At 41.8% G+C, this 22,732-nt stretch overlaps 1 protein-coding gene across 1 annotated transcript; it reads right to left on the bottom strand.

Annotated features, from left to right (window-relative positions):
• Positions 1-811: 811 nt before the first annotated feature.
• On the bottom strand, positions 812-21,274 carry DDO (D-aspartate oxidase). Its single transcript, XM_063311201.1, has 5 exons — positions 21,143-21,274; positions 9,290-9,464; positions 7,607-7,715; positions 4,762-4,938; positions 812-1,381 (listed from the first exon to the last, which is right to left on the bottom strand). Exons 2-5 carry the CDS (start codon positions 9,459-9,461, stop codon positions 814-816), a joined length of 1,026 nt encoding a protein of 341 aa, XP_063167271.1. The 5' UTR covers positions 9,462-9,464; positions 21,143-21,274; the 3' UTR covers positions 812-813.
• Between the last annotated feature and the right edge of the window lie 1,458 nt (positions 21,275-22,732).

The following is a 22,732-nucleotide window of genomic DNA, read 5'->3' as shown; positions in this document are numbered from 1 at the left end:
CAACTGAGTGATGATGACCTGAACTGGTGAAGCCCTCCAACAGTGCTTCAGTACAACGCCTCGAATTTCCATATGGCACCTTGCCATGTTTACTGACAATTACCGGAGCTGGAAATAAGCACATCTAGAGGACAGCAAGAGGCCCAGGGAGGGTGAAATTTTGGTAGAGATTGAGAGCCAAAGGTTCTAGCACATCGCTTGAAGGTAAACAACAAACCAGCACCATTCTTGTTTAAGCAAAGTTTCAGCCAGACAGGAAGCCTTTTTATCACCTTTCATATTTATTCACTTGATTTTATTTGATGTCTGTCCTTCCTTTCGTTCAAGAGTTCATGGTGGCATACATAGCACCCCCTCTCCACTCTTCCCCAACGACAACCCTGTGAGCTAGGTTGAGCTGGGAGTGAACCTGACCAGCCCAAAATCCCCTAATGAGCTACCATGGTTGAGGCAGACTTGACACTGGTTCTCTCTGTTCCTAATCCAACACCTTAACCGCTACACTACAATTGGGGTAGTTGCTTCCCATGAGTTAGCTACAAAAAGCTGAAGGTTGCTAGTTCTAAAGTAGGGTCTTCCTGATAGATCAAGACTAGCAGGTGGTGGTCCTTCTTCCCTTCAGTCTCAGTGCTTTATGACAATATGATTTCCTAAGAGGGCCACAAGCACTGAGTAATTAAGTGACTGACATATAATCAGCTGGATGACACTCCTCCAGATTTTACTTCACATCTAAGTTCCTAATTTTACCAAGGATCTTGGTAGAGATTCTACTAATTCTACTAACAATCAAAAGAGTCCCTCCCTCCCTCCTTACAGCTTTGCTTTACACCCAGGTATTGCCAGGGTTTCAAGGCACTCCTTAACCAGCCGAGTTGCCTCTTTGGCAGTACCCTGGTGTACTGAAAAGCCACCTCCCCCATGGCCATAATTGTGAACCACCAGCAACTTCTCACTCTTGTGGATCAGTACCTCCTTCTGTAGTCTCACTGCTGGCCGAGATGGCCTCAGGCCCACCTTTACTTTTATATTCTCAGCTGTCCGAAGTGAAGGCTCAAGTGCAGAACATCTATCAAGTATGTTTTTGCTGATAATGGGATCTGGGGACAACTCCCAGTTGTCTTTTTCTCTTGCCCCACCTAATGTTACATTGTGTATCCCTGGATAGATGTACGTCAGGCCATCGCCATCACGAATGAAGTGCTTGATCCAAGGAGCATGAACCTTGAGAACTTGCCCTCTGATGGGGTATATCTCTAGGTCACCTGTGAGTTTTCGGGAACCAATGCCTGAACAGTTTACTACGATGTCAAAGTCATGGTGCAGTTCCCAAAGATCTTCTATCTTCCTAGCATGCACCTGGCCTCCATTTTCTTTCAGCCTGCAAATAATATGTCAGAGATAAAAAGATGGCAGTTTTGAATCCTCTATTGGTAAGGTTTTACTTAGATCAAATAGTTCAAAGAGTAAGATCACAAATTTGAAATGCAAAACTGAAGAGAGAACAAAGAGAGGCCCAAATCGTGTGTGTGTGTGTGTTTCCCCATGTCTTCATGGGTCATGACATCAACACAAAAATGAACACATTTTGTATTGTGCTTCATTTGTATCATATGATATCACATGACACAAACTATGTAATTCAGGTCATTTGCATTATGATGTCATAATGCATGAGATGTCACTGTGGCTTCTTCCAGTTGCCTATGGCCCAGATCCCATCAGAATGACATCTAAAGAGGAAACATGCATGTAGGAACACAGTGCTGGATATTTCTTATTGCCTTCTCTTATCACTTTTCAGCTATGAGGTCAGCTAATAGGAAAGGCAGTCATCAAAATGGTGTGATATCTCATTCATGGAAAACTGTTACTCAAGCAGCAAATAAAATGATGAATGGTGTCAATTTTTAAAATAAGAATTCATGCCTTTGGAGAGACCAAAAGATTATGAGTAGCATATGGGAAATGTCCAGCCAATTATAGATCCTCCTTGGCCACTGGGACTGGATCCCTTCTTTAATGTGCTGTTTTTAAGGGTTCCAGAAAAAGTGCAGAGTCAGGATCAAAAGAATCACACGCTGAATTCTGTGCACCTGTGAGAATGCTAGGTGTCTGCTTCTTGGGGCCTAAGACCACATGCAATTGGGAAACTGAGTTTCAAGGTACTGTGTAATATTCAAGTGTCACAGAACTGATGTACCCAGCCCAAAACTGCAAAAATCCATTTCCAACAGATTCTGAATTTTACAAAAATCATGAGGAAACCAGTGGCGAATAAAAGTCTCCCTGTGCCATTTAGCCTTTGCAATATGTCAGAGCGTGCAGGGCTGAGATTCTGGCTAGGGTTAGGGTTTGCATACTGCTCAGTTTGTTTCTCAGCAAATGTTAGTTTTATTCTCAAGTCAAAATGTCCCAAATGTTTATTTTGGCAGGGAAATTCACGGGATTCTATAAGAAAAGCCTATTCTTTAATTGATATGGAGTGTGTCTTTATGATATGGATTGGGATCCTAGTGTGTAAAGGTGCTGCTGGGCCTCTGCTCAGACACACAGTCCTTTTTGGCCCCAAGATTCTGAGCAGTTTGATTTGGAAAATCTGCCTAGTTAATAAAAGACACCAAGTACAATTTAACATGGATGAAAGAACTTACTGCCTGATGGCTACACAGAGTGTCCATCCAAAAGCCCTGGACTGCTTAATGAAGCCCTTGAATCCTAGCTTGACATTACACAATATCTTTCCCAATCACAGGGCACATTTGTTAAAGCTCAACTTTAGTTTCCTATTTCCCAGCCTGTGCCAACATGCAATCATGTTACAGTTTGAACTTGGCAGGACTTTTTATAACCGAATATATTTGCAAGCTACGCTACATTCAGAGCAGAGGCTGCATCCCAATGAAAATTCTTATTATCCACCATAGGGGTTCATATGTTCCAGCCAAGTGCTTATTACTGATTCCCTTTTGGTGTCTTTTGATAAAGTACCAGAAATAGTGGTTGGGACATTGTAATGATGTCTAATAAATTGCACATTTATCAGTAGAAATCTTAATCATTTTTTTCCCAGCTCCCTGGACCTACTCCATTGTTCAAGGAAGCCTATCAGCCCTCCCGGCAATGGGTTTGTGCCAGGGCATTGCATGGAGAAAGGGATACTCCTCTGGGAAATCACAAAAGAGTAAAACAGAAATGAGGGGCAACAGAGGTCTCTGCCCACAAGCCCACCTGACAAGTATTAAATGGATTTTGCAGCTTAACAGAGCCTCAGTACTTTGTTCAGTGTTGTTTAAAAAATGAAACATGACAGGGCCTGCATGCCCCAAGAGACAGCAGGTAGGACTGGAAGAAGAAGAAGAAAAAAAAGCTTTCACAGATAATTGCTGTAAAACAAGAAGCGCACAGCTGAACGCGGTGTAAAAAACAGCAGTACAACCTAATGACCAGCTAACTATTGGTAATGTTTGACTTGTATCCTCCATCACCTCACTCTTGAATGCAAAAGGGTAAAAATGTCCAAATATTTAAAAGGGATCTCTTTTGTATAACACAAAAGCTGTCTTCTTTAATAGGGTGGCTGTAGATGTGTTGGGCTACAACTCCTGTCTTCTCCAGACAGCATTATCACCAGACAGCATCAGGCTGGAGAAAACTATGTAGAACATATGTCTGTCCAGCAAGTTGGTGGCTGATAAATTCATGGATAAGAACCAGACAATGTATACATTATTTAGGCATAAAAATTCTCCTTGATGTAAGATGAAATGATGGCCACTAGCTTAGGTGGTTTAAACAAGTCCAGGAGGATACTAAAGTCTACCAGTGACCATTAGACATAAGTGCAGGTGCAAATGCTGTGCTATATTTGGAGAAAAGAAGACAATCATTTCTGAGCACACATTAATATCTAGCTGATATTAGAACCCAATGTCACCCAATGAAATTGAATGGGGTATAATCCCAGACAGACCCAGAAGGAGAGATCTGGCTAATGCAAAGTTGTGAGATGAAGTACTTTGTAGCAGCAATTCAGAACAGAATTAAATTAATTTAGGCACAGCAAGATCCATAATAAATTGTCTTTTACTTGACCTTGTTGGCCAGTCTGCTTTGCTGATTTAATGGATGGACACAAACAAAAATGTTACATTATTCTGGAGTCAGAAGCTTTCTCCTGAATGCATGGTGACGTAACAAGTATTTCAGTCTAGCTTTGCAATGTCTTATATTCTAATTTCCCAGATTTTGTTGAATCATATTTGGTGAAAAGAAACACATACCTAGGAAAGATGCCACTGCAGACTGGTGCAATTACTAATTCCTGTTTTTAATGTCATAGATCTGACTGGGAAGAATTTTATTCTTGGTGGAACATCCTTTTAAACTACCTGCCTAAAATTACCTATTAATAGTAACCTGTAGATTTTTAAGAAGAAAAATCCCCCCTTATCCCCTCTTATCCCTGAATCTTCATGTAAAAGTTAGTTTGTAAATATTTTATTACAAAGAGTGCCCTCAAGATGGAAGCCTTAAATGACAAGAGATTATGTTTTATTTACTTGCCAGGATTTAGCAAGGTGTTCACCACAATATTCATACCTATTAACTGGGTCTTATCAGTTTTGGCATTATAAGGTTGACCTACAATTTTGTCAGGAAAAGTTAAACAGAGTGGGGAAATGCACCAAATGTTTTGGATCATACTTGTTTACTGAATTGCTGAATTTCAATTAAAAAAAACTGAATAAAAACACATACCTTTTCTCCAGCCAAATCAAATACGATGGGCAGTCACATTTCAGTGTAGTAAAAGCTTGACCATATTTATGCTGTGGAAATTTCTTCAGTTCTTTTTTGGTCATTGTGCGAAAGCCCAGAACCACATCAGACCAGAATGGCATCTTCTCCTCAGGAATAGCCTTAAATATTTGCCAGCTTATTAACATGCAAGAGAGTAAGAGTGTAAACACAGATGTTCTACGGTGTTAAGGATCCCCCCTGAAATAATTGTTTAAAAACAAGCTTTTAAAAATTCACCAAATAAAACCCTTCAGCAAAGTTGAGTTCCTAATCCACATGCCAATGTGATGTTTAGGCAACACCAGTCAAACTGGATGTCTCAATGATCTCTAACTAAATAGAACCTGACACAGCTTCTACATGGTCCATAATTAACACAACTTTCTGCAAATTTGAATGCATATTTACTATTTATGTGTTATTGTTTACAGATTCAAAATAAGAAAACAGTGAATATTCAGGTATAGAAGTCTGGGTCTTTCCAGTTGATTCAGTGCTACTTTGTTTATTTTTATTTTATATTATATTTCAAATTTAGTCACTGCCCATCTCACTCAAAGATGTTGTTGTTACTGTAAAGTTGTTAATCAGGCCTCAAGAAGTGAATGACTCAGTAGGCTACAATTAGCCACAAGAGAAGAATTCCATATATAAACAAATATTCTGACCTTTTTAACCTCTCAGGTTGTGACTGTCTACTTTCAATAATCATGTGATCCTCTAAGCACCTATCTAAACCTTTGAAAATAAAGATGATTCACTCTTATAAAGTAGGGTAAGGCTATAAAAAAAAATCTCTAAATGATTCAAGGCACCAACTTCAACTGTGAGAAATATTGTTTGAAAAAGTTAAATTTAACTGCTAAAGCCAAGAAAAACCAAGAACAGGGAGACCAAGAAAAACCCCTGCCAGAACTGTATGGGGTTTTATATGACTTCCCATGTGCAGGATATAGTACATGTGGGCATGACCTAATGTAACATCTGTATCTCTCTGCTTTGAGAGCCTAAGGGCAAGTGGACTGTAGATATCATTCTGATGAAGCTTCTAGACATCTCTTCCTGCAACCGCTGAGCACCAGGACCTGGATAGCTCTTAAAGCTAATGCACTGTATATAGTCATCTAAAGTGTGAAGGTCTATGAGTTCAATGCCTGGTAGAGGGTTTGAACCCCACAGAATAAATCTGGCTGCTATATATAGTGTATAATGAGTACATGACAAGAGAAAAGGCAAATATATACACACAATTATATACAAAACTTCTGCAGGGATACAGCAGTAGCCTCATAACTGGATGTCCAGTTCAGCTATCCATGCAATCGCTTCTGGTGTTGCTTCGTGCAGATCTTCTAAGGAGCCAGGGAACACACATCATGGGCAGTCTTGCACAATATGTTTAATAGTTTGTATATCAGCACCACAATCACAACAAGGGGAATCTTTCCAGCCCCACTGTAACTGGCTACTTACATCTGAGGAATCCAAATACAGATGAACCTGGGCATGTGGTGCCTCTTGGTGGTCAGTGCAATGGGAGTTAAGTCTCCTCTCACAGTCTTGCCATTTTGCAGCTATAGAAGAAGTTTGTAGATCCCAGCAGGGGTCATGGGTGGCCATTCTGGGATGTGAGCCAAGGACAGCTCTAGAGCAGCTGAGTCATTTAGCTCACCCCTGAATAGCACACAAAAGTGCTCAGAAAAACAATGTGGTGTTACAAAGTATTGACTGCAGGCGTGTCCAGACTCCTGCGTCTGCTATATTCACGGTTTTCTTATTTTGAAACTGTAAGCAACTGGAAGGTGAGACCCCCACAGGCCTAGTTCTACCCACAGATTGGAGTTTCCCAATACCTGAGCTAAAGTAAGGCAGGAAAAAATGGGTGAATGGTAATTAGTAGTTCAGAGCTCTATAAATATCCAGCAGCTAGCTGTACAAAAATACTGTTCTGTATATCCAGATGAGGGTAAGGCAGCCTGTATTTGGTTGTAATTCCACATTTGCCCTGGAGCTTCTGAATCTTAGAAGGAGCTTCTGTTATACATACCTTCCACATAAATGCTATACAGATGAGAAGAGATTTATAATCAGCCTCACCAGCAAGCTAGTCAACAAGACAAATGGGTTGTGTTCAATACAACCTTGGATCTTTCTCCCCTGTTGGGCTATGGACATATTGAGATTTTTTCCCCCTTCCTCCTCTACATCAGCCCATCCCAAAGTTCCCAAATCCATCACAACTTTCTGTGTGAACAAAGAGAAGTTCAGCTGAACGTAGCCAAGATCAGTCTAGTACAGCACCCTATTTCTCAGTCACCAATTAGTTGCATTGTGGGAGGCCCATAGGCAGAACTTGAAAGCAACTCTATCTTCTGATGTTACTTGCTGATAACTGGCATTTAATACCAAACCTGCCTTTGAATATAAGGTACCATGGGAAGTCAATGAGCCTCTTATAAATCAACAGCATTTTATGAAAATTGTAGGCCCAGGACCGGCTTCTGAAAACTGAAACTCATATTCTTTAAAAGAGAAAATCAAGTTAAGTGTCAGTGCAACATATTAATGTTCCCGTAAAGAATTTCCAAAACCAGTTTAAGGATCACAAAATACAATTCTAAAATATGTGTTTATATCCTGCTTTTCTTCTGCAGAACTCAAGACTAGGATTCTCTTCTGGACTCCCACCAGTATCATCCAGCCCCAGCTGTATCATATGCCTCCTGAGCATGCCCTAACTGAGAGGCTTGCTCAGCACAGTGCTGAAAGAAATCACAAAAGTGTTAGTGAACTCCATATTTACCCAGATACCAAGTGAATCCCAGCTTCTGAAGCCTCTGAGGAATTACAGATGGATAACAGATGGTCAAAAGTCTCCCTAAACCATTCCTTCTGCTGATGAACAGGTGTGCCTGTAGAGAAGAAAGAAAATATATTTTAAATGGAGGGAAACCATTTTAAGAAAATCCAGGGAGAGCAGACAAAGATCGGGTTGCACTGAAATCTCTGTGTTGGATACAAACTGGTAATGGAAGGTTTTCAGAACTAAGCAGGGACTCCACACTGAAGGAAGAAGGCAGAGAGATGGTCTTAGCAAATTGCCTCTGACACACACACACCCCAACACACATTATTCATGCTATTTTGGGATGCCATCCAGACCTCCAGGACAATTTTTCCAAAAATACAAGGAGTCGTAGGGTAAGGAAGGAGGAATCACAAAGGTCTTTACCTACTCCCTTTCTCCAGCAAGAGCAGGACTCTTCCCAATGACTTATTTCCTCACATTTAGCTGAACAGTGACATGAGACAATTGTTTGGTTTGCATATAGCCCAGTTATACAACATGATGGTTGATTCTTCCTGTGAGTCCTAACTACAAATGCAGCTGAAAACAGAAGCCACTCGCTCCCAAGGTAAACAGCTAATACATAGAGTGAGGTGCAGAGGTAGTTACAGAATTCAGAATAAAGAAGATGCTGTTGCATGGTCACTGAGGCACCAGGGCAGGCACCATGGGCAAACCTTTGCGGCAGCCTTGGCCTGGTGATTTTACAGGGAACAGAGGCAATGCCACTTCCAGTTTCTGAACAATGAAAGAGAAAATCTTTTAAGCGTGCTACATTTTTCTCGCAGAATAAGGGCAACGATAAAGAGTATCCTGAGCAAAAAATGGCTCCAACGAAGTTTCTCCTATCCTACACCAAGGGAACTCTCTCTCCTGGTTACTCTGCTATTGGTATCATCTGATGACACCATTCAGAATTTGACCAAATCAACATACGTATTAGAAGGAGGGCAAGTGCAACAAGCCAATGAAGGCTGGGTCCACAGCATCACATTTGGACCTCTTTGTAGGGCCCAATGCAAGAAATGAGGGGCTTAAATCAAAAGCACGTGGCCATTTATCTGCATAGGTAAAGTGAGGAAATCTTGTACAGGCCAGTTGTAGAACATAAGTGTGTGTTATGATCCTGTTGCCAAATACAGCTTGTATCATCACCATCACCATCACCATCACCATCACCATCAATAACAATTGTATGATGGAATATAACACCCATGTACAACTAGAATGGCATGTGTAAAATGGCAGGAAACTATTCTTCCCAAGATGCAAGGTAAGATAGACTCTTCCTGACATGGGCGATTTATTTAAGGACTTTATGAGATTTATTCAGCAGACCTTAATATCGTCCAGAACAAGTCATAGACCATATCACCACACAGAGCATGGAGCTACTCTGTAACTTTTAGAAAGGCGCCCAGACTTAAAGACAGGCAAATAGTGTCACTTCTGAAGAGATTACGACAGCTCCGGCTGTCTTACTCAAGATGTACCAGTTAAAGAGGCTGGAAGATTGTCCCTTGAAACTGCAGCTGTACTTCCTAGAAAATGGATTTGTGGGCTACAGAGTAAAACTGGAAAAAAGCCATAATATAAACAACTTCATATTTTGCCTTCTGAAATGTAAATGTTGCTTGCCTGGATAAAGATGTGGGATAAGCATTCCTGCAGCAACGTCACTGGTCGTGTTGGGAGAAAATCGATCAGCCATGACAGATACACTGCAGTTTGTAATGGAGTCTGAAATGCACACGGCGGTGGATAAACCCATCAGACCAGCACCGACAACTACGATCTTTGCCTTGGCCATGCTCTGCTAAGAGAAAGAAGAAGAAGGGGTCTGAATTGAAAGAAAAAGTTTCTGCGTGGTTGCCAGGAAATCTACACAATATGGATTGATATTGTGTAGAACCAGGAGCTGAGTGCAAGTTAAAAGAACAAGATTCCTTACACCATGCAACTGTTTACAATATCTCAACTAATTCTGTTACACATATTTCATTCTCTGCAGAAAAAGAAAAAGGTATGGAGGGCTCTTAACCCATAGACCGTCCTGCTGGAGTTGAGCTTTAACATAAGAACATGACCACCCATGTGCTCAACTGAATGATCCCATCTGGGACAAAATCTAAACTGGCAATTGACAGGATGCAGACATTATGATCTGCCACAAGGTGGGTTGTTTATTTTAGCTTAATGTGTCATATGTATCCAGCTATTGTGGTTCGTAAACTAATAAAATTGGCAAATACAGCCAATTTTCCTTATTCAATAAAGAGTGATTTCAGAGCTGGGGTTGGCTGCTTGTAGCTGGCATTACTGTATTTAAACACCAAAGCAAAAACTAAGATAAAATAGCATTTCCTGCCTTGCTGACTTTAGCTGTGTTGGGAGTTGGGGGCAGCAGAGTCAGACATTATTTGCTTAAAATCAAAGATCAGCACAAAAAGCAAAAGGTCCAACTCCAGTTCAGAAAAATCACAGGCAAAACATGCCATATGCAAAGGAAACTAGCAAGTGGTTTCATGCTGACGCTGTGCCCTTGACTGGAAGCATCAACAGAGGTGTTCAGAGATGATGTACTCTTAGGTAAAGCACATATTATTTACTTGGTTAAAACTGCTTCTTCAATGTTTTTATAAGTAAATAATTGGAGAACGGGATGGTACTGTTTTGGTTCTTGTGACCTATGATACTCATCACTTTGAGAGAGCTTAACTGATGTATTAATGCAATATTCCATGTACAATCAAGTTAACTAATTGGAAGCTGCCCAGAAGAAAAGCAAGGTACATCAGGGTTGCTGTGAGATTTTTTTTAAGCCAGCAGCTCAGAGGCAGCAGGCCTCAGCTCCTCCCTCCCTCCCTTCCTTCCTTCCCCAAAATTATCAGACAAATGAGTCAGAAACCTTACCAATATCTTTCTGGTGCACTTCCAGACCTGCTTTCTGCCCATCCATGCATTAGGAACGGCCCATGCCTGGATTGGGCCAAGTTTTAAAGAAGAGCCACCTAGCAGAATCAAAACTTCCCATTTTAACATAATAAGCAACATTAATTCGTAGGTAGGTAGGCATGGCAGACATGAGATCTGGACAGGACATTCTTTAAGCTCTTCCTCAGAGCTATTGAGGTACATTCCTCCAGTCCATGAGTTAGCAGAAAACATGCTGAGTAATTTGTGCTGTCCCAACAGCCAAGTTCTAATCTGACCCAGGAACAAGGCTTGCAAGTTACAGTTTGGCTCAACCCAAGCAAGACTGAGTGGCTTTGGGTTTGTGGGCCTTCCGGTGACAAGGTTTTTCCATCGTTGGTCCTGGATGGGGTTGCACTGCAGCAGATGGACCCGGTGCACAATTTGGGGGTCCTCTTGGACTCACAGCTCCTGCTGGAAGAGCAGGTGACAGCCATGGCTAGGAGGGCCTTTCCACACCTTCAGGTTGTGTGCCAGCTGCGCCCATTCCTGGACCAGGAGGCACTACTCACTGTCACTCATGCCCTCGTGACCTCCCATCTGGATTACTGCAATGCGCTGTACATGGGGCTGCCCTTGAAGAGCATTCGGAAGCTTCAGCTGGTGCAGAATGCAGCTGCCCGGGTAGTAAGTGGAGTCAGATATTCGACACATGTAACACCACTGCTCTAGGAGCTGCATTGGTTGCTGGTGTGCTTCCGGGTGCAATTCAAGGTGCTGGTTGTCACCTTTAAAGCCCTTCATGGCTTGGGATCAAGTTACCTAAGGGACCACCTTCTCCCAGTTGTTTCTACCTGTCCAATTCGATCTGGTAGATTGGGCTACGGATCCTGTCAGCCAAAGAATGTCGGCTGGGACTAGAAGGCATGCCTTCTCAGCCGTAGTTCCTGCCCTCTGGAATACTCTCCCTTCAGAGATCAGGATGTCCTTGACCCTGTTGGCCTTTTGTAAGGCCATGAAGACCTGGTTATGTGCCCAGGCCTGGGGCCCCGAATGCGGTAATGGTCCTGTTTCTTGGCTATATTAACATCTTACATTGCTTACTTGGCCGCCATGTATATTTATTTTGTACTGTAACTGTTTTAATTGTAACTGTTTAATTATTTTTTTATTGTTGTACGCCACCCAGAGTCACTTGTTGAGATGGACGGCTATACAAATTGAATGAATGAATGAATGAATGAATAAATAAATAAATAAATACGCACGCTGCAGGACAATTTAAGGGCAGTGATTGGCAGATTCCACTGGCTTTCTTTCCCCTCTCACCCAAAATCAGCAGCAGGTAGGAAAAACCACCACTAATCCCTCTCCATGAAAGAAGGGGTTGCCTTGGGTGAATGTGGGCAGGTACCCAAGATGGAGGCTCCAGCTCCCTTTCAAGTTGCCTGTGTGATAGTTAAGCAATAGACTGTTTTAAAAAATACTGTAACCCTGCTGACAGGTCAGTGGGGCAGAGGAGGGGTATGTGGTGAAACAGGAGGGAGTTCAAGTGATGCATTAAGACAGCTCCCTCTGCTTCATCCTGGACCATTCTCCATGCCACCATACAGCCAGCTCCAGAAGGCTGGTAGCCTGGAACAGGTCAATCAGCCTTCCTGTCACTTGAGATAGAAGGGAAACTGGCAGAGAATTCTTCTCACTTTCACTCCAGCAGCAGAATATCCCAAATTAAAAATGCTACAAGAGAATAATAGTCTTGTTAGCAAGTAGCTGCACCTGGAACTATCCCAGATGGGCAAACTAGCACTGAATAGGTAAAATGGCACATCCTCCCTTCCAAAGTCATAAAAAATAGTAAAAGGTATGCAAAACCCTTTGTTAGCAAAAACAACAAAACGTTTTTAATACAGTCCTTGGGGACAGAACCAGCAATACAATTTCTTACCTGTCAAATCAACCCAAAGCCCCTTCCTTTTTTCCCCAGATCCAGTGAAAGACCCTTGAACATTTGTTTAATGATATTCTCTTTGCTTGTTTATTGGTGAAATATAACAGATGAAAGTAATACAATCCTGATAGCTCTGTTTTTTAAAAACCAAACCAATTTTGTATGAATTTAATAATCATATGAATAAAGTTAATATATGTACAAAAAATCAATGTGCCCAAGTTTTAAGAAATGGAAAATACACTTCCATTGATGCCGTTACCTAGTTGGATAATGAAACATCTACAAGCAACCAACCAAGCTCAGAGAGCACCAAGGACTGCACAAAATGCACTTCTTATGATTTAGAGATGTACAGTAGTTAATTTATCAGAACATTTTGTTTCATTTCTATTGAATTCCTCAATGAATGTTTGAAAAAGGATGGATATCAGGCTTTTTCTATTGGTGTTTTAAGATGTTAGAGGGCTTTTTGGTCTGCATGATTTTGTCATGTTCCTTCATGGCTCTTTTTTGGTCCCAAGTTAATACATAGGATAATACAACTTTAGGAAAAACATAGTAGGTAAATATATGGTTATGATGCTGAGTTACTATATACTCCAAAAACATGATTTTGACACTTTATTAAAAAGCCTGGCTTCATGTTCAACAAAAATATGTTTTCTATGTAGAAGGAAATAAATTTACACTCCTGATGTTAAAATAGGATTCAGGGGATGTGTTCTTTATGACCTAGAACAGTGTTTCTCAACCTTGGCAATGTTAAGATGTATGGACTTCAACTCCCAGAATTCCTCAGCCAGCATGCTGATCTAGAATGACTGATCTAGAAAACATTGGTCTAGAACGTCTTGGCATTCTAAAAATGAGAAGATGGAGCCATATGTGCCTATATGATCTCGATTTCATCTGTTAGAGGACGGAGCTAGTTTTATGTTAATAAAATATTCTCTTTTTTCTTAAAAGTAAAAAAGCAAAAGCGAGAGCGAGATTACTTTATTTTAATCATACATTTAATAACAGGTCCAGTGGTCTACCAGAAGACCAATACTTTGCAAAGAGCATGGCAGGCATTACACAAGGAGATCCCTCTGCAGAATCCAGGTGTCCATCTTTTCCCACAGCCAAAGCCAACTTGGCCACAGATGGCAGGGCCCAATAATAGGAGCGGGGGGACAGGAAAGAGTGTGCCCACATCAGCCTCAGCCAGCCGGTGTCAGTCCATGACTACCTCATTACCAAGACCATTGGCACACTACGACTTATGTCAGGAGAAGACAGAAAACACTACTTTAAAAATAGAACAGCTAAGGAGGCGGTTAGGCTGTCTCAGAGTGGGCTGAGGATAAGAGAAAAGCTGCAAGAAGATACTCTCCAAAACTGTTAGTGGGACATCTTTGTGCCACAGTTAGTAGGATGTCTGGATGAGCCCTTTGAATAAAAGGGATCGTTACTGGCTTAGCTCAGTATCACAAACCATGATATTACAACAGCTTTGCAGTGATATAATACTAATAGTGATTTGAATCCCATCTTTCGGTGGGAGCAAGGCCGAGCTACTACAAGGTGGAGTTACCTCGTTTGATTGTCTGACCAGATCTGCCTCCCCATCATTTGTGCTGAGATCTGCTCCCCTCCCCCTCCATTATTCTTTCATCTAACAGTAACAAAAAACAGTCCTTAAAAAGCTCATCTTTGGTGCTGTTTTTACTCCAGCTTTTATCTTAATGTGCATTAGCCTATTCATTTGTTTTAATTGATTTTATAACAGGCCTTTGCTGTGTGAGCTCTTTGAGGGCACTTCTGATGGCCTTTTGCCCTGGTCCACCACAGACAGACAGTTGCCCCTGTTCAGCAGTTTCATGGATTCTCTGTTGGCCCAATTCATTATTTCTGTTTATCACAGTGCTGCCCTTATGAGCCCTGAGTGGTCAATATTCTCAATAGCAGGAAGTTTTGCCTCACACCACCACTTAGTGTCAGGTCTCCCGCTGCTCCGCACTCAGGGCTTCATCCCTTAAAGAGGAAAGGTGGCTTGTCAGCTTCACAGATTCCCCTTCAGAGCAACCACTCAGATTTTTTTCAAATCATGACCAAACAAATGGACATCACTCTGCTTTACTATATGGATGGAACTGGTTTGGGTTGTTCTGATTGTTGGGATGAAATTAGCAAGACTTCTGCCTGCCCCTTTCTCCCCTCCTTCCTTCTTTTGATTTATACGGCCACCCATCTCTCTTTTCTGTCTGACGGGACCAACCAGTATGCAAAACCTCAGGTGCTTGGCTTTTTTAAAAAAAATGTACTCATTTTTTATATCATGAAAACAACTCAATGTACTCTGTTTAGCATCTTTTATTAATGTTATATTGAATTAATGTTATATTTATTATTGTTTTATTGTATAACTTCAGTAATTATCTGTCCATTTGTCGATATTTTTTAAAATACGTTTTTGTTTAAATAAGTTTTTTTTTAAAAAATGTATTCCTTTATTTAGAGTGATATCCTTATCAATGAGGATTAGGTTGAAGAGATTTTGGTTGCTCCAGGACCATATTTTTCTTTGCCTTTACGCCGATCCTGGGAAAAGCATCTGGTTGCAAAACTGACAACTGAAATCATTCGCAACTTTTTCAGTGTAGTGTGAATAACAGCTTGATAGCCAGGCAGCTTTCCCTTATTATAAACGTTCAGTTGTTCCCACTATTTTACAAATGCCCCATCACACACATATACTAAAAACATGGATGTGTGCACAGGCACGTGCTAGCAATTTTTTAAAATTTATTTCATTTTTTGAATGGAATGAGGGGGTTTTTTGGTGGTTTTTTAAATTTGTTTTTCTTTCTTTTTTTGCTGTGGATCTACCTATAGTAGCTTGGGGCTGGGCAGACTGAATCATGGGTACATTTTGTACTTTTCTATTGGTCAGCTGGAGAGAGAGCACTGATGGGCTCATGATGTTCCCGCCCTGCCCTCTGTGTTCCAATGGCTGCAGGAGTAAAGATGATCCCACCACCAACTTGCAGTTTGGAGGGACTGGGGAGCAGAAATAGTGCTGTTTGGAAGTGCACTAAGTGTCAACTTGGCAGAGAATTGTGACACTGGGTGTCAATTTAACATGTAAGCACTTAAAGTACAAATAAGCCTAGAAACACTATGTCAGATTTTACCTTTGCTCCAGACATCAGATTCTATAGTGATTTCATCTTTGATTTATATATGAATAGACACAGTGTAGGAAACAAGTTAAGGGACGTGGTAGCACTGCGGGTTAAACCGCTGAGCTGCTGAGCTTGCCGATCAGAAGGTCAGCGGTTCAAATCTGCGTGACGGGGTGAGCTCCCGTTGCTAGTTCCAGCTCCTGCCCACCTAGCAGTTTGAAAACATGCAAATGTGAGTAGATTAATAGGTATCGCTTTGGCGGGCAGGTAACGGCGTTCCGTGTAGTCATGCCGGCCACATGACCACGGAAGTGTCTACGGACAAACGCCGGCTCTTCGGTTTTGAAACGGAGATGAGCACCGCCCCTAGAGTCAGACATGACTGGACTTAATGTCAAGGGAAACCTTTACCTTTTGGAATGTTTTTGTCCTGACTACCAGGAAACACACTGAGACAATGACTTGGTCTCTAATATTTATTACTAGTACTTAACAAGAATCCTAACAAACTGAGGAAGCGTGGGAAAAACCCAGCCATATAAACCCCAAAGGTTAAGGCGGTCCCGATCTGTGTCTCTTTGAATGGCTGAAAGTTCCTCAGTGCTACGCATGCGCTTGACAGTCTGGGTGGGAGCCCCCTGCTCGCCATCCTTACTCATGACATCACCCTCCCCTCCAGATTGATATTCCATTTCAGACCCCTCCCCTCCAGAGTCTTGATAAGATATGTTGTCTGCTTGTAAAGTCCCATGGGAACTGGGCAAAGAAGGCAATTCTTCAAAGGACAACTCCTCCATGGACGAAGCAGTGCTGCCCTCCCAATCCGATAATGCCTCCGAGCCAGGTGGCTGCTGCTGCTGCTGCTGCTGCTGGTGCCGGTTGTGGGTTAATCGGAGCTGGTTGTTGTAACTGCTGTAGCATGGCAGCTTGTAATGTGTTGATCTGGAGATCTACTTGTTGCTGGTGTTGTTGTAGGGCTGCTGCCAATTGCTGGATGGCGAGCCTCATTTCTTGGTTTTCTGAAGACATTTCTAAATGTATCTGCTTAATTGCTTGTTCCTCCCTCTTTTGATGGGAGTAGGAGTTTGTTAGGATTGATGTCCTGACTACCAGGAAACACACTGAGACAATGACTTGGTCTCTAATATTTATTACTAGTACTTAACAAGAATCCTAACAAACTGAGGAAGCGTGGGAAAAACCCAGCCATATAAACCCCAAAGGTTAAGGCGGTCCCGATCTGTCTCTCCTTGAATGGCTGAACAGTTCCTCAGTGCTACGCATGCGCTTGACAGTCTGGGTGGGAGCCCCCTGCTCGCCATCCTTACTCATGACAGTTTTTATGGATTTAAACAGGATATCTTTTTCATCCTGCTTAAAAATAGCTGTGATCTTGAACTTTCTATGCAGTTTTGCCATTTTACAGATTTGTTTATGTTTCAAAACAAAAGATTGAACTTTGCACTTGGCAAGAAAAAATCCAGTCAATAATTTCCCAAATAAATTACTGGGAAAGGGGTAGCGGTTAAAAGAAGAACAGCTGAAGTATTCGTTCTTTGTCCCTTCTAGGAAAGAATATAGCATTTTTTTTCGATGTGTGTGGATTCCTGCCTTATCAATCTATTCAAAAGTCACATTGTGAAAGGTATGTTAGACCAAAGGTCCTTCTAGACCTCTCTGAGCAGGGAAGCTTACAAATTAAGGATGGCTAGCTAAACCCTATAGAGCCTTGTGTGGCACAGAGTGGTAGGCGGCAGTACTGCAACCAAAACTCTCCCCACAACCTGGGTTCGATCCCAGGGGAAGCTGGATTCTCGGGCAGCCGGCTCCGGTCGACTCAGCCTTCCATCCTTCCGAGGTTGGTCAGATGAGCACCCAGCTTGCTGGGGAAGGTGACGACTGGGGAAGGCAATGGCAAACCACCCCGCTATAGTCTGCCAAGAAAACGCCGCAGAAGCAGCGTCCCTCCAAAGGGTCAGACATGACTCGGTGCTTGCACAGGGGACCTTTCACCTTCAGCTAAACCCTGCCCCCCCTAATCTTTGTGAGTGCTTTGTTTGCAAGCTTTCTTTTTTTTAAATTAAGGTGGGGTTTTAGATATTAAAACTACGAATACTGTACACTTTGCTTTACTTCATTAACTAGGAAAAAAACACACAAATGCTGTTGTGGGAATTCTGGGAGTTGAAATCCATAGATCTGAATGATCTTCAGGTTGGAGAAGACTGCTCTAGAGAGTGTATACAGTGGCCTGATTCAGAGGGTTGACTTTTGGTTTAATGTGATATAATAACACTCCCCCACACAGACACACACCTCACATTATGTCTTTGTTTTTTGTTTTTGGTGCCTTTGAGTCGATCTTGACCATAGGCAACTGCCTGGACAAGTCCCTGCAGTTTTCTTGGCAAGATTTTTCAGAAGTAGTTTGCCATTGCCTGCTTCCTAGGGCTGAGAGAAATTGACTGGCCCAAGGTCACCCAGCTGGCTTTATGCCTAAGGTGGGACTGGAACTCACAGTCTCCCAGTTTCTAGCCTGATGCCTTAACCACTACACCAAACTGGCTCCCATACACATGTTATGTCTTGGGTTATGTGTAAACCAAGCAACAATGGCTTGTTTAACAAACTACAGAAATCCTGGCTTCAAATCATGACCTCAGCTAATGTGTTTTGAAGCTTTAGCATTTTGAGGAAGACTTTTGTTCCCCATCTCCTATTCCAACAAAGCTACAAGGAAGCTGATGGAACTTTCAGTCAGAATTTAGACTTCATGCAGGCCCTAAAATGTGGTTAATCTTAACCATATCTAACACATGTACTGCCAGCTTCATAATGCAGGATCGAAAGTGGGCTTATTCTCACGAGTCATGAGGACTGGGTTCAGATGGTACGGTAAGCTATGGCTAATGGTTATGTCAGAAAAGGAAAGGGATCATGAAATCCCCGAAGGACTATAGGGTGATTCACATATTGCTAAAGCAATGATCTGTCTTAGACTACTTTCCCACCATGTCTTTCTGTAATCTGCAGAAAGGTTAAAATTCACAATCTACGGCTGTATACTCTCACCCTATCTATTCAACTTGTATGCAGAACACATCATGCGACATGCTGGGCTTGAGGAATCTAAGGCTGGAGTTAAAATCTCTGGAAGAAACATTAACAATCTCAGATATGCAGATGATACCACTTTGATGGCTGAAAGCAAAGAGGAACTGAGGAGCCTTATGATGAAGGTGAAAGAAGAAAGTGCAAACGCTGGCTTGCAGCTAAACCTCAAAAAAACCAAGATTATGGCAACCAGCTTGACTGATAACTGGCAAATAGAGGGAGAAAATGTAGAAGCAGTGAAAGACTTTGTATTTCTAGGTGCGAAGATTACTGCGGATGCTGACTGCAGTCAGGAAATCAGAAGACGCTTAATCCTTGGGAGAAGAGCAATGACAAATCTCGATAAAGTAGTTAAGAGCAGAGACATCACACTGACAACAAAGGCCCGCATAGTTAAAGCAATGGTGTTCCCCGTAGTAACATATGGCTGCGAGAGCTGGACCATAAGGAAGGCTGAGAGAAGGAAGATAGACGCTTTTGAACTGTGGTGTTGGAGGAAAATTCTGAGAGTGCCTTGGACTGCAAGAAGATCAAACCAGTCCATCCTCCAGGAAATAAAGCCAGACTGCTCACTTGAGGAAACGATATTAAAGGCAAAACTGAAATACTTTGGCCACATAATGAGAAGACAGGACACCCTGGAGAAGATGCTGATGCTAGGGAGAGTGGAGGGCAAAAGGAAGAGGGGCCGACCAAGGGCAAGATGGATGATATTCTAAAGGTGACGGACTCGTCCCTGGGGGAGCTGGGGGTGTTGACGATCGACAGGAAGCTCTGGCGTGGGCTGGTCCATGAAGTCACAAAGAGTCGGAAGCGACTAAACGAATAAACAACAAAAGGGTTAAGATTGTTGTAGTATTATTAATTATAAAAGTAGACTATATGTTTTTATAATCTGATTTTTATTACAGTGGACAGAAATATATAGAATAGTGGTAGGAAGGAAATAATTAAATAAATGTTGTTTTGGGGGGGAGGGAAGTTGATTTAGAGGTTTATATATTTCTTTTTTTTCCCTTAATATAAGGGGAAGGAGCAATTGTATTTAGTGATTTTTATAATGTGTTAATGGAATGACAGAAATAATGTGATTTGGTTTGATATAGAGTAAGGGATTGATTATGGAAATTGTTGTATATTCTTGTTGAAAGTCGGAAGTCACTTCTTTTATCTTCAAAATTCTTTGTGTGTGTGTGTGTGTTTCACACTCTTAGTTTTTTTCTTTTTGTAGTTTTTTTCTTTTTGTAGTTTTTTATCTTTGTTTTAAACTTAATACAATTTTTATTTTAAAAAACTGCTGCCCAATATAGGGGTGCAAAAAGTCAGCCCCCCCCCCAAAGTGCCTCCTTTGGTGCTCTTAACAAGACCTCTTTCCTTGAAAGGAGGCAAAAGCAGATAAGCCCACAAGGCACTCTCCTCTCTGATCTTCAGTGAGAAGTGGGTCTTGCTCATGTATGGATAAGGTGGGGGGGGGGGGGAGCCAGGAGGTGGGAAAATGTTCAACAATGAGAAACAGCGCATTCCCAAACGTGAGTGTCCTACAAATTAAACAGTAGATGGCTTGCAATTACTGTATTTTGTAAATGTTCAGTTAGCCTAATAAAGGTCTTTCCTTCATGCAGATTTTGAATCTTACTTTTGCTTACTCAAAAATAAGCCCCATTTCCAGGGAGTGGCTCATTTCTAAATAAATGCATATCATTTTGCTGGAACATTTATGGCAGGTGAAGTTTTCATAGAGATTCATCAGATAGGTGAGTTCTGTAGAAGCATATACTGTAAAAAGGTGTTGATCATTAAGGAGGCACATTTTGTCTATTTTCAGTGCAAAAGGTCAACAGTCCTGGAAATTGCATTGCTCCAGTAAAACAAGAAAATAACAGTTATAAAGAATATTCTTCCCCATTGTACTCCTGCCTGTTAGGATATCTCTTCCTCAAAGCACCTTAATGCCCTCAGGAGTCTGATTGGATAAATAAATCCCAGTCACTAAACTTCCTTAATGAATGTTTTTGCCTTTCCAACTGTTCCCCAAATGCCACCCCATCACTTTTCAAGAATATTTCAAGCCATTTCTTGTGTGGTTCAAAACAGGAACATCATTCTTCAAAAGACAGTTAAGAGAAGGAAAAATAGAAAAGACCTGTTGGTGGCTTGACCAAAATCAGGGAAGACCAATTTCTCTATTGCTGCAAAAAAAGGCATGTTGCTGCAAAGTACAAATTAGTATACCTTTCATATACAAGCCAGCATTTACTTGAGAATTGACTAGGTATATCATTGATTACAGGGGTCTTTAAGAACCACAAGTGTTACATAGAGGGGGGAAAAAAGCAGAAGTACCTTTCTCCACAAAAGAAACCAGATTCTTTCTGACAAGTGCTGCTTTCGCACAGAAGGGTTACATACAGGGTCAGAGAAGCAGGACTGTGAAGCTTATGCAGGAAAACATGGATCCAGTGGGCGGAGTGATCATTATTAGCCATCCCTACTAGATTCTGATTGGACGGAATGGGCAAAAAAAGCATTTGCTCGTGTGTGTGTGTGTGTGTGTGTGTGTGTGTGTGTGTGTGTGTGTGTGTGTGTTGACTGAGCTGGAAGAGGCTTGTCGATGGTGCCTCATTCAGAGTTTTTCCTTTTGAGACGGCAGTCTTGGATTCTGCTGCTGAGAGCAGCCCAGCTGCTATCTGGAGCCATAGGGAATGTATCTGAATGGGTTGCTTGTTATTTTTAATCAGAGCACCTAAGTTGTACAGGCAGAATAGTAGTAACAAACATACAGAAGCTTCAATGTGATTTGGTCATGGATTAACACGTTTTATGAAAGAGAGGTATGCAGTAGGGTATCTCAGGGTTCTGTCCTGCGCCCAGTGCTCTTCAACATATTTACAAATGACATAGATGAGGGGATAGAAGTGAGGCTCAGCAAATTTGCAGACAACAGGGGGGGGGCAGGGGGAGGTGTTTGTAACACCTCACAAAACAGGCTCAAGGTTCAAAATCTTGATAGACAATGAGTTCTGTTTAACAAAACGCTGTTCAGTGGTGAGAACTGTAAGATGCTCAAGTACAAGATAGGTGGTACCTGACTCGGCAGTAGTATTTGTGAGGAGGATCTGGGTGTCCAGATTAAGCATGAGGCAACAGTGTGCTGCAGCTGCCGAAAGAGCCAATGTAGTTTTGGGCTGCATCAATAGATGCAGGTAGAGGTACAGTATAATGTCAAGATCATGGGAAGTGATACTGCTGCTCTACCCAGCATTGGTCAGACTGCAATTGGAGTATCATGCCTGGTTTTGATTGCCCCAAACAAGAAGAATGCTGAGGAACTGGAGAGAAGAGCAACAAAGATAGTGAAGTCCTCAGAGACTAAATTCAATGAAGGAACATTAAAAGAACTACATATATTTAGCCTAAAGAAGAGAAGGCAAAGGGGAGACATGACAGCAGTCTTCTAATACTTGAAGGGCTGCCACAAGGAAGAGGTCATGCATTTATTTTCTGTGGTGCCTGAGGGTAGGACAAGAGCCAATGCTTTACAGAGAGAGATCCAAACTCAAAATAAGGAGCAATTTCCTGACCATGATAGCTCTTAAACAGCGGAATAGCCTGCCTTCTGAAGCCGTGGATGCTTCATCACTGGAGGTTTTCAAACAAAGGTTGGACAGCCTGGGATGGTCCAAGGATTCCTGTCCTGGAGAGGCGTTTAGGCTAGAAGACTTCCAAGGCTCCTTCCAGCCCTGCAAGTCTATGATTCTATGAATTTAGTCAATTGTAGTTCATCTGTTAAATCAATGTGAATCTAACCATGGTTTAACATGATGTGGGAGTCAAACCGCTAAACTCACTTTCAAATTCATTTGTCAGAAACAGTTGCAATTGCTCTGGGTTCACACAACATACAGATTTATTTATTTCACTGATTTATATCCC

This window comes from Candoia aspera, chromosome 1 (genome assembly GCF_035149785.1).
Source record: "Candoia aspera isolate rCanAsp1 chromosome 1, rCanAsp1.hap2, whole genome shotgun sequence".
NCBI lineage: Eukaryota > Metazoa > Chordata > Lepidosauria > Squamata > Boidae > Candoia > Candoia aspera.
This window is presented reverse-complemented; position numbering and strand designations above follow the sequence as displayed.